The sequence below is a fragment of the Mercenaria mercenaria genome, chromosome 5, assembly GCF_021730395.1.
Source record: "Mercenaria mercenaria strain notata chromosome 5, MADL_Memer_1, whole genome shotgun sequence".
Classification (NCBI taxonomy): Eukaryota; Metazoa; Mollusca; class Bivalvia; order Venerida; family Veneridae; genus Mercenaria; species Mercenaria mercenaria.
This window is the reverse complement of record NC_069365.1, coordinates 43,852,414-43,868,245: the sequence shown is the minus strand read 5'-3', so window position 1 is coordinate 43,868,245 and position 15,832 is coordinate 43,852,414. Positions and strand designations below refer to the sequence as shown.

The 15,832-nt window shown below is 35.3% G+C and overlaps 1 protein-coding gene across 1 annotated transcript; it reads right to left on the bottom strand.

Moving 5' to 3' along the window:
* Nucleotides 1-7,959: 7,959 nt before the first annotated feature.
* Nucleotides 7,960-14,902, bottom strand: LOC123557053 (uncharacterized). The gene is made up of 2 exons (XM_053543367.1): nt 14,871-14,902; nt 7,960-12,977 (listed from the first exon to the last, which is right to left on the bottom strand). The coding sequence occupies exons 1-2, from the start codon at nt 14,885-14,887 to the stop codon at nt 11,957-11,959; spliced, it is 1,038 nt and encodes a 345-aa protein (XP_053399342.1). The 5' UTR covers nt 14,888-14,902; the 3' UTR covers nt 7,960-11,956.
* Nucleotides 14,903-15,832: the final 930 nt, after the last annotated feature.

The window sequence follows — 15,832 nt, the reverse complement described above, 5'->3', positions numbered from 1 at the left end:
TAGGCAGATCTATTTTAACTGGTCTAGACTCGAGGTAAATGGTTAGAACTGCTGATTGTATGTATAGACAACACTGGTTGTTGAACAACGTAGCTTGACTGCCTAAGACATAGCTTTTAGGAAGCATAACTGCAATAATGGTAATTAAGAGTGTGGATGTTATCCAACAAAGTCGTCAGTGTGGATGTTCTCATTTTAATAATGTTGTTTGTTTTGAATAAAATATCGTTAGATATCCTTGTAAATAGCAAAATAAAACAATGATTGACTATTATGCTCGTCACTGATATTAAATGAGCGTCAAATCTGTCCTCATTTCACGAAAATAAGATCAAAACTCACTTTCTTAGACAAAAGTGTGGTACAGCTCATACCCTCTTTGACAACTGTTCGCGTTTTCGAGCAAAAACCAAGCTATACGTACAACATGGAACACTACCGCAGAATAGTATACTCCAGGCCGGGCACGGTGCTCTTTATCTCGAGTCGAAAGCTGCAGTAATAAAAAAGTTACAAGACTTTTCTTACCTGAATCGACGTAAATTTGTGTGTGGCCAGCTCATTTGCGCTGCTTTTTGATGACGTTGCATTCTTGGTTTCCCCACCGTGATTTTAACAGTACTTTAAAACAGAAACAACACATTAGAATTTGCTTTTTCATGAGCTATTTTATCTTTTTCTGAATCCTGGACTGCGGGAGAGAGACACCCTCTTTCACACTTACCCATGTTGGCACAATACTACTCAAATAACATGGAACCACTTTCTTTTTACATTTGCCTCGGACAAATTCACCTTCTGCTTAATAAGAAAAATTCCAATGCGGTGTAGTGGGCTAAAAACCTTGATCTAGTGTGCCTTCTGTAATTCCATTGAGACAGCACTATAAAGATGGGCATTGTGCTCACTGCGACAAGTAGAAATCGTTGTTTGTTTATATGACTGAGAAATTGTTCAAAAGGATGCTAAACCTGAATTCACACACACACACATACACACACATACGCTGAACCTGTATTTTAGACTTCTCTACATCAGCCAAGTAGCTGGTGAGAAATTCTAAGTGCTTTCCAGTAATTCTCTGTAAATGTGTAAGAGATCGATATGGAAAGAAATAAGTTTAAACACAGTGTTGTCATCCCTTTTGATCCCTTTTGCCTCTGGTTTCTGTAAAAATATGTGGGATCATCAGAACTAAACTGGAATAATCATTAATATCCTTAGATTGTTGCCTGTTAGATTTTGTGATGATTTAAAATTGCTAGAGTCGTCAAGAATGCTTTATTTCCTTTCCATCTAAAATTTTAACAATCATATGATTTAGGGAATGAGAAACATAATGAATGTATGATCCCAGTTCCAGGAACACATGAAACAGAAGTCTTAGAAGGGTTATGTAACATGAAATGAGCCGTACCATGAGAAAAACAAACATAGTGACTTTGCGACCAGCATGGATCCAGACCAGCCTGCGCATCCGCACAGTTCGCACAGTCCATGCTGTTCGCTTTTAAAGCCTATTGGAATTGGAGAGACTGTCAGCGAACAGCATGGATCCTGACCAGACTGCGCGGATGCGCAGGCTGGTCTGGATCCATGCTGGTCGCAAAGCCACTATGTTGGTTTCATCATGGCACGGCTCAAATGCTTGAGGTAAAACATACACCGTCTGTAGGGATGTAACTAGACCAGAAAACATATATATGCAGGGCTGTCGTGGATGCTATCCTAGAAAAAAAACTGTGTCTTATTTGCACATAGGAGTGTTTCACAACATATCTAGGATTAAAAAATAAATGCGTTTTAAAGCACGTTTTCTGGAAATTATATGCAAACTGAGATGTTAACATCACCTTCATGGAGCATAGACATTTGCTCTGTAAATCCCTGCTGAACACATGAAATCAAATAATTTAATAAAATCTGAATTCTGTGGCTCGGTTATTGACTTCTGTATTCCAGGTCATTGGCTTACATATAAATGATACATGAAAAACGAGATATTGAATTATAGAGTATTTCTTTGAAATCTCTGCAACTCCTGCAGACATTAACAGTGATAGATTCCATAACCATTAATATTTTTCACACAAACTTGTTTTGCACTAATATTCTAAATTATATTTTAAATTGTTTCTCACACAGACTGTTTTGCACACCTTTTAAATTGTTTTTAGACAACAGATTCATTCACTGGTCATGACATGTAATCCATTTTTGAACCTGAACAGGAGTGCTAGAGTTCTAGGAATATTTTCAATCTTAACAGATATTTTATAATGCTGTTTTGTCTTTTTTTAATCGTTCATTTTTGAAGCGTTTGAAAAAAAAATCATGTTTTATAAAAAGAACATTGCATTTTTAGTGCCGACTGCAGCCACCAACAAATTAAATTGTGAAAGAAAGAGAGAGGAAAGAGAAATAAATAAAATGAATGAATGAATGAATGAATGAATCATTTCTTTTTCATTAGCTTCTGATGTTTTCTTTTCAGACTACTAAATACTCTTCATTCCACTAAGGATTGGTTTGTTTATGATAAGCAATTTTTATTTAAGTTTTCAATCACTGTCTGTTTCATTGATTATTGAGGGTAGAACTTTATAATCACTGTGCAAGAGGACCCATACGTTAGACTGGCTATAGATACAGTCAAATATGTTATCCCTGTTAAATAAAGTTATTATTATTATTATTGTATTTTAATGAATGAATGAAAAGAAATGAATGAATGAATGAATGAACGAATGAATGGAATGAATGAATGAATGTTTGGTTGGTTGATTGATTGATAGATAGGTAGATAGATAGATAGATAAATTGATTGATTGATTGATTGAAAGAATGAATGAATGAGAATTAAATTCAAATGAATTTCTTTCGTGTAAAGAGTTAATCGAACATTTTTGAGAAATGTTTGCAAAAAGAAATCTGGTTTAAAATTATCTAAATACAGCGACCGTATTACCATCACTAATCTGGACGAGAAGAGAATTCGGTATCATAGAGATTTATCAGCGTGTCCATATACATCACAGATCTAGTCTTTGGCTCAAATGTTGATACAATATCTTGTGGTCTTGGGTTTCTGTTGGGCATTTATAGATTGTTGATATGTGGGTCAGGAATTTTTACTGTACTTCCCTTTCTTGGGTAACCAGTGCAGCTCATAAAGCAATATCCCTGTGAATAGACATTCGAGTTTCTGTTTATGTATGCATGTTTCGGTGTGTCTAATTTTATATTTGAATGCCATTAAACAAGGCGATACAGCAATCAATCAAAATGTAACTAGGTAACTGACAAAGGACTGTATGACAACACTGTATGGTACGAAACCGTCTGATGTGACCTATTTTCCATAAGTTTGTTTATCCAAACCATTTGTTGATTTTATCACCGACCTTTACAGATACGTCAGCATGGGTTGACGTAGTTATTAGTTGATGCTTCAGCAGGTTAAAATTCCTCATCAAGATTAACTTCGATGTGGTGCAATGCCTCACTCCTGGTTAAAGCTTCTGTTGGCCTAAATTGCAGGTATAGCTCGGGTGGTAGGCGTAGAAACGATGAAGCAGTTCATGTTTGCATTTTGCAACTACAGGTATAGTACTATGTAGCTATTTGGACCCATTGATCCTTTAGGGGCGCTGTATTGCTTTAGTACCGGCATACATTGTTTGCGTGGTTTATTAATTATTACGACATCCATACATGTGTTTTTGTCTGTTGCTCCAAAATGATGTTCGAGGTGATGGAACAGTGTGGCTTTCCCTGTTGGATATTTATCCTTGTTTTTGTATGGTCAATGGTAGCGGCAACTGCAGACAGATCGATTAGCATGCTGAATGTTAGTGTATCGGCCATGTGATGTCATTATGTATCTTTATCAGAGCCAACTCAGTTGTTTTTCTGTATGCCGTCTGCAGTCCCTCAAGTGAAGTTCTCTGTTGTCAAACAGTGATTCTACTACATTGTCCGATATTTTGAATTAAACGGTAGTTTAGTCTGTATTATGTACGAATGTTGGGTTGAAGACCAAATATTGTACGGAGACTTCTTTTTGTACATATCCCAACACCATGAATGTATTTTTATGTTTATAATCAAAATAAGCGTTCATCATGATATTTCTTCGAAAGCTATTGGTATCGGGTCAGTTGAACAAAAATAACAAAGACAGCAAATATAAAAGGATAAATGCCAAAATATAGATAATGTGAAACAGAAACATTGTAATCACTAATACCAATAATATTGTTCATATCAGGTAATCGTGGACTAATATTTCAATAAGACCTTAAAATTGCGTTTCAGTTAAAGATAAAAATGGTGAATTAACAGACATTTACTTGGCTCCCTCTGTTTTTCATATTGTACATAATCTTTCCTGTTTTCATTCTCAAGTCTGCAATTATCAAACGTTTGGCTGTAACTGTTCATCCATAGGTCATTGCCTTGATAATAGAGCAGTGCCATGGGAAAACCAACATAGTGGCTTTGCGACCAGCATGGATCCAGACCAGCCTGCGCATCCGCGCAGTCTGGTCAGGATCCGTGCTGTTCGCTTTTAAAGCCTATTGCAATTAGAGAAACTGTTAGTGAACAGCATGGATCCTGACCAGACTGCGCGGATGCGCAGGCTGGTCTGGATCCATGCTGGTCACAAAGCCACTATGTTGGTTTTCTCATGGCGCGGCTCAATACCAGTTGTAACGCTACAACGGGAGAATGTGATGTTAGTTTATGTCATCCTGGTTGGCAGGGTCCTAATTGTGACCAAGGTATATATCCTTTTATATACGTATTTAGTAGGATGACTGTCTTTGAACAAGAGAAGCATGATTGTGATATCTAAATGTTTGTTAATGTCTTAAGTTTATGGTTCTGACCAAAGTATTTTTCCAACGTTGGTGCTTGCCAAGAAGTTCAAACTGGTGCCAATTATTACTGCCGCTTTTGCCAATTATGACTGAAATGAAACTTAATTATCATATTATGAAGGAGGAAAGATAAAGACATTTTAAATGTGAAAAAAGTGTCAAACAGTTCTAGGATAAGGTCTGACGTTCCGCTAGACGGCGTTCTATTATGCCTTCTTGACCTTAATGACCTTAATGAATGTTAAGTTATCCCAATTTTGATTGTCACTCATACAGATTTTGTCATGGAACGGCCCATATACGAGTATGTTTGTTCGGACGCCTATGTTCGATGTTCACGTCAGTTAGACCCTGGTTTTATTTGCACATTTCTTTCTAATAGCAGATTTACCTCTTAATGATTTAAAATTTACTGTTTTGCCACAGTAGCGAAGTATTTAACAAGCTGAGTCAAAATTATGATTAAATTTTGATATTTCTTTTGAAGAAAGAAATAATTTATATCAAACAAATCTTTCATCTTTCAGTGACAATTTCTAATGTAACCATTTCGGCACATTTCAATGATATTATGTTTGGCTTCTGGTATCTTTTTTATCATTTGTGATATGACATTGTTTTATTTTGGCAAGTTCTTTTGCCACATTTCGCTTGACTCTTCATACATATGTGAAAATATTCAATATTGTACCATAACATTTAAATAATGTACACTAAACTTGAAAAAGTAAAACTTTCATCATTATCAAAATGTCTATTTTTTCTAAGTATTTATTACAAAATAACGTTACTCTTGATGCTTAAATCAAATAAATGTTCACCTTAATAAGCCTTTCCTTTTACCTTTCACTCGTTCTTTTTCTGAGAATTGGATACTTGCAAAACTAATGTAGACACATTGTTTCAGAGCATACTGGGTTCATCATTGTGTTCACGTTTCGGCTAAACGAATCCAATTGTTTGAATTAATAGATATTAGAAGTACAATAGGTTTATTACAACAGTACCTTGGTCTAAAATATTGTTTTCGGCTCGAGTGGATTTTGTCGGGCCTTGATTCCACACGACCCTTTTATTATATACATATACCTATTTCTGGTGTTAAATCAGCCATAATTAACTATAATTTTAGATACATAAGAAAAAAAAGAGTTTTATTTGCCAACAAAGCACGCATAATTAAAATCTATTTCAATGCACGGAGGGGCACCTGAGGTCTTCCTCCACTATTAAGGCCATACCAAATTGATTCATAGTTCTTCGGAAAATTTTCAAATTTTTTTTTCTCAATTTTGATTTTTTCAGAGGCGGGTAGCTTTTACATGGAGCGAGCGGGTATTTTTTTTTTTTTGGCAGTTATGATTATACATGAAGTTAACATTTCTTTAAGAATAACACAGAACTTAAACATTTACAGTGTGACTAACACAGTAGATAGCTTTTCTATATGTTTTAAAGACTACATGAATGGTTTTGCAAATAAATTCTTGCTAAAACTCACTGAAACACTTTGTTTTTATTTTGTATTTATAATTACTAAGGGATGAGTGTCTTATTTTTAATTTTGATTGTTCTACATTAATCTGAAGGCGTGCCCATTTAACGGCAGAGGATGACGAATATTTAAGACAAAACGGGCACCCAAGTGGAATAACATATCTTCTGAAACCCAGTTAGATGGCTTCGACACATGAGCAACTTTGTGCCCCTAGTGAAACTCCAAACGGTAGAGGTGAGGGGAAAGTAATAAATCACTTGACCAATGAGACCAAACGGAGTTGGGCACACAATAAAATGCTTCGACCTTGCTCGAATCCCATTGGAATAATTTCTTAACAGGTCAGACTAGCTTAAGTTTTTGTGGTAGAGGTACATTTCAGTCAAAAATGATAACAGACGGACAAAAAAATGATCCCAATATGGCCACTCTTGAAAGTGTTATTTGTTGTGCTTTGACTGACCAAGAAATTTTGAGTTGGGAAGGTCTGTTTTTTCAGATTCTTTCTTTCAATCAATTCACAGCAAATTAATACACAAACAGGGAAAATTGGGGTTACAATACGACAGAAATTATTTTTATATCTACACTACTTATTTAAAAAAAAAAAAGATAAACATTTTTTTAAATTGAATATATGCTTTTTTGATAGACTATCTGACTGCAGTACTAAAGAAGTTTCGTTCAAAACGATTTGGGCCCGAGACAATTAATGTGATGGATCAGTCAGGATCTGTGAACAATTTTTTTTTAAGAAAGCACTGGCTTTGGCTCTAGATCTAAAATACTGAACTAAACAACTGATAACAAATGGTTTGAAAACTTTATCTGAATAATATTTCTATGTTTAATCCAAATATTTTAATTGAATCTCCGTGCACGTCTTACAACTTAAACTTAATACAAGTCGGGCTTGAATTTGTTCTTTTCACTGTATTGAACAATGGTAGAACGTGCCTACTTCATCACCTACCGGCACATCGATGGCCATGCGTGGCACTAGCACAGACACTCCAGATTTAAAACAAATGATGAACAACATCATAATTCCTAACTTTTTGAGTTTGAGTCATCAGCTACATGTATTACGAACGCATGAATTTCGATCAATATCACTCTGACGCATTAAAACAGCGATAAAACCTGTTTTGCCGTTATCATTCCGGACCGCGTAAGCAGAAAACATTTTTTTTCGGAGATTTTTATGTACAGTACGTGCGGGCGGGTGATTTTTTTTTCTTTTTCTCGGGAATGAAATCATTGATACGGTAGTTCCGACGAACGACAAATCAATTTGGTATGGCCTAAAGCTGGAAAGTCGCCATATGACATATAATTGTGTCGGTGCGACATTAAACCAAAAACAAAATCTAACACGTTCGGATTAAACCAGGAAAGGAATCTAATCTGGAATCCTTTTTTAAGGCGTAAATGGACGCATTACTTCCCTTGGCCAAAAGTAGGTCATTTTGCGAAAACGTGCTTTAATCGACAAGACAATACACGGTAAAATCCTTCTTTGTTTATATAAAAGAAAATCTTAAAAGTATAAGAATAAAATATAAAAGTAACACTGTAAGATTTTCATTTTTTATAATTGTCACTATTACGGAACTACACTTGAACGCGAAAGTATATGACTTGTAAATAATCGGAAATCCATTCCAAAATTTACATAAATAAAACATATAGAAGTATACAAGCACCTATAAAAACAAAGATACGTTTGTTCTAACGTAGTAATCATCTAACGAGCTTCAAGATTATTTAACATGTTACCATAATAACATTTTGAAGGGATTATTTTGTCTATGACGTTGTTCAATGGGCTTGACGTTGCACTGGTAAAACTGGTATAATTTGATAAAATAAATGACATAAAATAAAAGGAAAATATTAGTTTTTTCTTGTGGCCACCCAACTTGTGAAAATATTGCATCTGACGTAGAGTCTGAGGAAGATATTTCGATCTGACGGAAATAAATACTGTTTAAACAAACCTGGTTATGGAAACTTGTCAAAAGGGCACATTTTCCAGCATCCGACCCAGTATCATGTGAAGCCAACAAAAATCTTGTATAAATACTAGTATTTAGCATCATATCCAGTTAATTCAACAGCCCGATGACACGGTCGGGTCGGCTTAGGGATAAAGTTAATACCAGTGACCACTGTGACAGTGAAGCATTTCCGTTTATCCTAACCTTTACCCAGCTAAATTTCTATAATGAACTTTTCCATCTTTCAATTTGGGCAGTGCCATTAACTGTTAAAAGGGGTGCTTACAAAAAATACTGACTGAATGGCGAAAAGTGGAGATCATGATCAGACTGCATGGATGTACAGGCTGATCATGATCTGCACTGGCCACAAAGGCAGAATTAATCGTGTTCAGCATGATAAGGGTCAAAACCCTATTTAATAGCATCTATCTCACACGTGTATTCTAAGCACTATCTACGGTTTGATTTTTGGATAATTCGGTATCTTAATCAACACTTCCATTTTAAAATTCGCTCATTCGTCGCAAGTAAATTTTCATTTTTGCGTATTCTAACTGATTATATTGTATGCAGCTAAAACACCAACGTGTGTGTTTCCATATTTTGTAACTATAAATACTCTATGTATTCAGTGTTTACCTCCCTTCGCGTGCAACCGGGCTATCATTCTAGATATAGGATAGTTTATATATTTCTCTACTATATACAATGATAAAATGATGGACAAGGGAATACCAATATCTTACCTTCCGTATATATATATTTATATATCTATTTATAAATATGTGTCAATACTCTTTAATACTAAACACCGTGTTTAACAATGGGCGCATTCGGCATACAAGCCCGTGTAACTCTGGCCAGATCACCCGAGTTACCTGAGTGACACGAGTAACAATTGTAGTCCGAACGCTTTATCGAGTAACTGAAAATGATGGAGATTGTTACCTATATGCTAACAGTTCAAAAACTTCTGAGCTGTAACAATAATAAAGAATGGTTGCTCATTTTGACACATAATAACTTAATTTTCAAAAAAAAAAAAAAAAAAAAAAAAAAAAAAAAACTGCTGATCAGACGAAACAGTATCCCTCAATCGTATCAGAAATTATGTTGAATTAGTGGACTTTATGTTTTATGTATGTGATATAGTGCTGTTAGTTGATTACATTGCCGCAGCGTGTATCTTACATAATGTTTGCATTTTCAATGACAATACAATAAATACAATAAGTGATTTTTGTGAAGAACCTAATATAGATATGTTTGATGGCCATTATGAGGGCAGACAATCTGTTAGAGATGAACTGGTACGACCTCTGTCAGAGTGAAAAATCAGACTGGATTATTATCAATCGACTTTTCAGATTCTTGGATCAAGTAACACTTGGAAAAAATGTTCAGCCCATATTGTTTAATAGACTAGAAATTTCTATTTTATGTTAATTTATACTTTTAATTATTTCTGAAGCAAGAGCTGCAACTTATATTAATCCTCTTATGTCTACACATGACTCTACTACCCCGAACCATTTCAAATTAAAAGGGTGTTTGGTATAATTATTTCGTGTTTTTTTTATTGTTCTGACTGAAAGAAGGTTTGTCGGCAAGTAGGGAGGTATAATTTTTTACTTATAACTTCAACATCAATGTGTGGCTTCTTTTGTGGATTATTTGTCCTTATCACTCATTTTGTGTTCTAAAGACTAGATGTTTTTTCTAAAAGTTGTCCCATGTGAACCCAGAAAGAAAACTTACAAGCTTTAAGAATCAGATCGAGAACCCTCGAAATATGCTTGACAAGGATGTTACTGTAAGAAGCAGATTTCTCAACCACTGTCCTATTCAGCAGTATTTACAGAAGGGGGGCATGAATGCCACAAAGAGCATTTCAAAATTGCTCTACATTTAGAAGAAAGTAAAAGGTTTTAAAAGAACAATGACAGCTCGCTCCACTATTCGAAGGCAACTGTCGATATGAATGATTTTCGATTCTACAACTGAAATAATGATTCAAGGATTATTTGACTTGATTCTATGATCTCGCATTAAAACCCTTAATAGATATAAGAAGTTTACAACCTAGTACCGCCCTTAGACAAGAGCAACTTGATGGTAAAATTTCAATCGTCATTTTCTTACTACAAAAAGGGACATAACTTTGCCAAAATTAAAGTAAGTGTTATGAAACTTGATGCTTTTACCTGGCTTTACAACCCTAAAGACATGTGAGAAATGTTAACCCAGTGCCTATTAGTTTTGGAGATATCAACTTGCAAGCAAACAGAACAATATCTATGCACAAGAAGGAGGGCATAAATTGTCCAAAATTAAGGTTATGGGAATTGATGCTTTGACCTTCCTTAACATCACTGGAGACATGTATGGAAGTTTCAATCCAATATCTGCATTAGTTGCCGAGATAGTACCTTGCATGCAAAACTTTAACCAGCTTTTTCTAAGTTTAAACAGTGGGGCATAACTTGGCCAAAGTTCAAGTAAGAGTTATGGTAGTTGATGACATGTTCTTTACAACATGGAAGACATGTGTGAAGTTTCAATCCAGTATCTGCATTAGTTTAAAAAAAAAACTTGCATGCAAAAATTTAACTCTAAAAAGGGGTCTGACTCAAGTAAGAGTTATGAGGCTTGTAATATGTTGATATGACCTTATTTTACAGACCCGAAGAAATGTGTGAAGTTTTAACTAAACATCTGCATTAGTTTGGATATACTAACTTGCACGTAAAACTTTAAATTGCATTTTCTAGGTCCAAAAGGGATATAATTTTGTCAAAATACATATAAGAGTAATGGGACTTGATCATCGATCTGCGGTTAGGTAATGACCTTAAAAAGTAAAAATAGGTTTCAAAGCAGTATGTCTATAAATGAGACCTCTAATTTACATAAGATTCGATCAAGAGTTATCTAACTTGATTATTTTGGTAGGTCTGATGAGCGCAAAGACTTGTTTGAAGTTTCAATTCAATATCTTCTGTGGTTATTGAGATAAAGCCTTGATAGTAACTGCACCCAAACTTTTACAAGTGTACCAAAGACGCCTTGTTTAAAGTGTTAATGCATTTGGATACGATCACCCGCCTTTCCCAGCTTCAGGAGGTGGGTAGAATTCGGGTGACACAACTACTATTGCCCGGGACACACGAGTTATACTCGAGTTATACCCAGGGTGACTCGGGTTAGCTCGAGTAAGTATGCCGAACGCGCCCAATATGTATACGTGCAATTTATATGAATATACCATAATGTACAACAGGTTGATCACAATGGAGCTGTCGTTTTGGTCAAACAGATTTATACTAACACAAGCAATGGTATATTACATGCATACAGTTTATGTACATCTTTGTCTGTTCAAATATAAGCGTTCCTTTGATCTTAAAACACTAAAACACAGCGCGATTTTGCATAATTCGGTAACTTAATCCACTCTTTCATTTTAAACTTCGCTCAGTCGTCTCAAGTAAATTACCATTTTAGCGATTTCTAACTTATTATATTGTTTAGCCAACAGCCGAAAAAACACATACCAGATGTGTTTAAATTAATCAGGACTCTCCACCACACTCACCGGCTGATTCAACTGATCCCTCATGGTCGACCTGGCTTCTGTCTGTACCATCTTTCGGTGCGCCGTCTATTTTCTGACATTCAACTTTCACGTGTTGGTTCTGGAATGATACAATTCTACATATACCACGTGTTGTCAGTACAACCTGATTCTCAATAACATCATCCCCATAATTGTCTTTAACTTTTTGTGGAACTATCTCAACACTGCTCCTTTTTATGTAGTCGTCATCGAAAAGAACAGCAAGGTCGCTGATCCACTCTGTGTGCACCTCTTTTCCGTCTTTTACCCGTCGGATAGTTACAGGAAGGTCTCTCGCCGGAAGGCTGATGGTTGTTTTAACTAAAAACTTTGATTTGGATGGAATCTCATATACGTACAAGGAAGCTTTGGCTTTATTCCAACTTGGAACATTTATTTGTGTGTCTAAGTTCCAGCTCAGCGTTTTTAAAAATTCCTGCGCTTTTGTTTCAGTTACAGAAACTGATCCGCTTACACTACCGCCAATTTTTACAACTTCTGCTAAATTGATTTCAAGATTTGTTTCCGCCCCAAGCGTATAGTTCTCTTGTATTTCGAACTTCGTTGATTTTGTAGTTGTACGTGCTGCAGTAAAAGTGTATGTCTGTGGTGTACTTGTTCTGTTTTCATACTCAGAAAAATACAATTCAATGTCTTTCTTGTTGGTTTCGTCAATCTGGGAAACATGTTCTCTCATTTCAGCATCTATAGCTGTCTCTTGCGTATCACTAATAGTGCCTTCACTAGTATCTGTTCCGAAAGCCGTTGACTGTTCCACATTTGATTTCTTATCGTCTCGATTCGTCACGTGTTTAAAGTCCACATATCCCCATCTTATGTCGAACACATAATGGCTGCGCCTCAGAAACCGTTTTCTGAAGAAGCCCTGGTCTCGCTTGTAGCAACGCCATGTGTAGTCTTCCACCAGTTCCTTTAAATTAACCTGATATATTCTATCACCTTTTGTCATTTTCAGCCTGGAATAAAAAAAAAAAAGATGTTTTCAAAAAAAAAAGTGTATTTAATCTGAAATAAAAGAAGGATTTTCAATGTTGTAGGTACTACGTTTTCACTTGCTTGCCACTTTAAAAAATAAAAGTTGAGCACATTTATATGTTACAAATTGTAGGAGTGTTTGTTTTGTTGCTGAGTCGCTCATTTATTATCATAATCAAAGGAATACGCGCTATGATATAATGTTTGAAATGAATTTTGTTACATATCACCATTATTTTACATTGTATGCATGACTCCAGGCAGGGAGATAACACAAACATTTTCAAATATTAAGATGTGAAATATGAAATTGCATCAAATACAGTATGTCGACAAAACAATGCTAAAACCTGTCTGCTCGTAAGATTCACATGCATAAATAACAGAAATCATATGAGTGTGTTTGCCCTGGCGAGATAGCATTTATATGTTATTCTAACACCACCAGCAAATAACCTACATACATGTAGAACAAAATCTACCTCTGGTTATTCTGCAATAAACCACTCGCGTGCAAAGACGTTATCGGATCCAGGTGCGTAGCACGGTCGTAAAAAGTAGTTACCATTTTTTCTAACACTGTTGTACTAGTATGTCGAGTTAGAATCGAAATAACAAGTTCCCAAGTGTGATTTATCGTAGAATTTTCCGTTCTTATGCGAAATAATATATCACTCAATATAAGGGTCATTTCGTGTGACAATTTGATACATGTATTTCGATTTACTGTTCATTATATAAAAAATAGTAGTCTCACATGGCCTCGCACATACGTTTTCCCCCTCCATTTTATCACCTCACATGTAAATGTAAGTTTAATACCTTATATTCATTTTTAAAATGGTCTTACTGTTAATTATACATAGTATTGTATTTACTTTATTAAAATCGTCCACTTTCTTTAATCATTGCGCTCCTGACGAAAAAAAAAGGAAATAATTATATTAAAAGATAGTTGCCTAGTGTGCCCTGATGTGTACGGAAAATCAAACAGATACTATATATATATATATATATATATATATATATATATATATATATATATATATATATATATATATATTACGATAGTTGAGCCGTGCCATGGGAAAACCAACATAGTGGATTTGCGACCAGCATGGATCCAGACCAGCCTGTGCATCCGCGCAGATGCCCAGGCTGGTCTGGATTCATGCTGGTCGCAAACCCACTATGCTGGTTTTCCCATGGCACGGCTCAGTTTATCTTTATCCTTTATGCCTGTAATGTCAACTCTCTAGTCAAGGCTGCATGTCAGATAATTTTTAGGTTAAGTTTTATTTTCCTGCTGCAGAGATTGAAATGGTAGATAGTTCAATATGCCATGTAGGGCATGCCAAAGAGTGCTAATAAATACTAACAACATGATAGTACGAAATAAACTGATAGATCTAAAACAAAAATTAAAAACAAAAGTTTTTCTGACCAAGCTTCCTGACAATAGTTGATCTGCATAACCATATAAATAAAATTATTTATTAAAGCTAGGTAACTTTAGATGTGCAGGCTTTTGAACTTTCTCTGTTTTCTGTTATGGTCATTTGTCTTATTCTCAGTTGCCTTTGAAATTCTGCTGTGCCATGCAAACAGAAGCTTTAAAACATTTATTAAATCCCTAAAATAATGGTATAACTTATATGATATTTTACACCGATAATTGGATAAAAAAATGATATAAAATTTACCAAACATATCAACTGTTGATTCTTCACAATGTTAAAAGATCATTCTAAGGTTTAAAATCCAGCTTAAATACAGAAAAATTTTTTAAATGCGACACTTTATATCTATATCCTCCACTTTGGAATAATTTTACTTAGTTTAATATTTTTGTTTGAAACCAGTTTTGCACTTACGATTCAAATTTATACATGTGATGTCAAATGTTTCTCCTGCATGTGTGGGAATGATAAGACAAGTAGATCATATCTACTTTAAAATGGAAAGAACTAGTCAAGTGTTATATTGCATTGTTTCTATATTCGTATCTGTACATTGACCTTTGTGAAACAATTAACCCTTAACCTGCTATATTTCTCTAATGGACTGGTCCATCTTTCAATTTGGACAGTACCACTTATTACTCAAAGGGGTTTTCACTGAAAATTTACTGACTGAATAGCGAACAGTGTAGACCATGATCAGACTGCACGGATGTGCAGGCTGATCTTGGTCTGCACTGGTCGCAAAGGCAGAATCATCTGCCGCCAGCAGGCTAAGGGTTAAACTATGGTCTCTATTTGATGACAGCAACATCGAAACAATTATAATGCTGACGGAGCATTTGACTACAAGTTACAGGGTACTTTGCATATTTAATATTGGCTTTTGAATATGTAAACAGTAACACAAAAGTAACGAAAGGAACACGTTGTGTTTGTGTTTTGGACGAGGTTCCTGCCAAAAGTTCTATCATTGGGTTCTGATTTCTTAAGTGCTAGGTTTTATCAAAATTACTTTTATTACAAACCTTCATAGTATTCCCCCTTTACCGAAACAAATTTTTGTAACTTTTTCACCTAATCGCGAAAAGCAGATAAATAGTCTTCTTTTGGTATCTGTTGGAGACACTGATAAATGGCGCTGCCAAGAGAACTTCTGGACTTATATTTATTTCCAGAAAGCCTTTTCTTAAGCCTTGAAAATAACAAAAGGTCACAGGGACTCAGGTCAGGTGAGTTAGGCGGATGGTTTACAACTTCCACCTTTCCAGAAGCCAAAAAAGATTAAACAACCTCGCACTTGTGAGAGGAGGCGTTGTCGTGTATAAGATGGACTCCTGACCATCCTTTGCTTGGACGTTTCTTATTGTAAAACA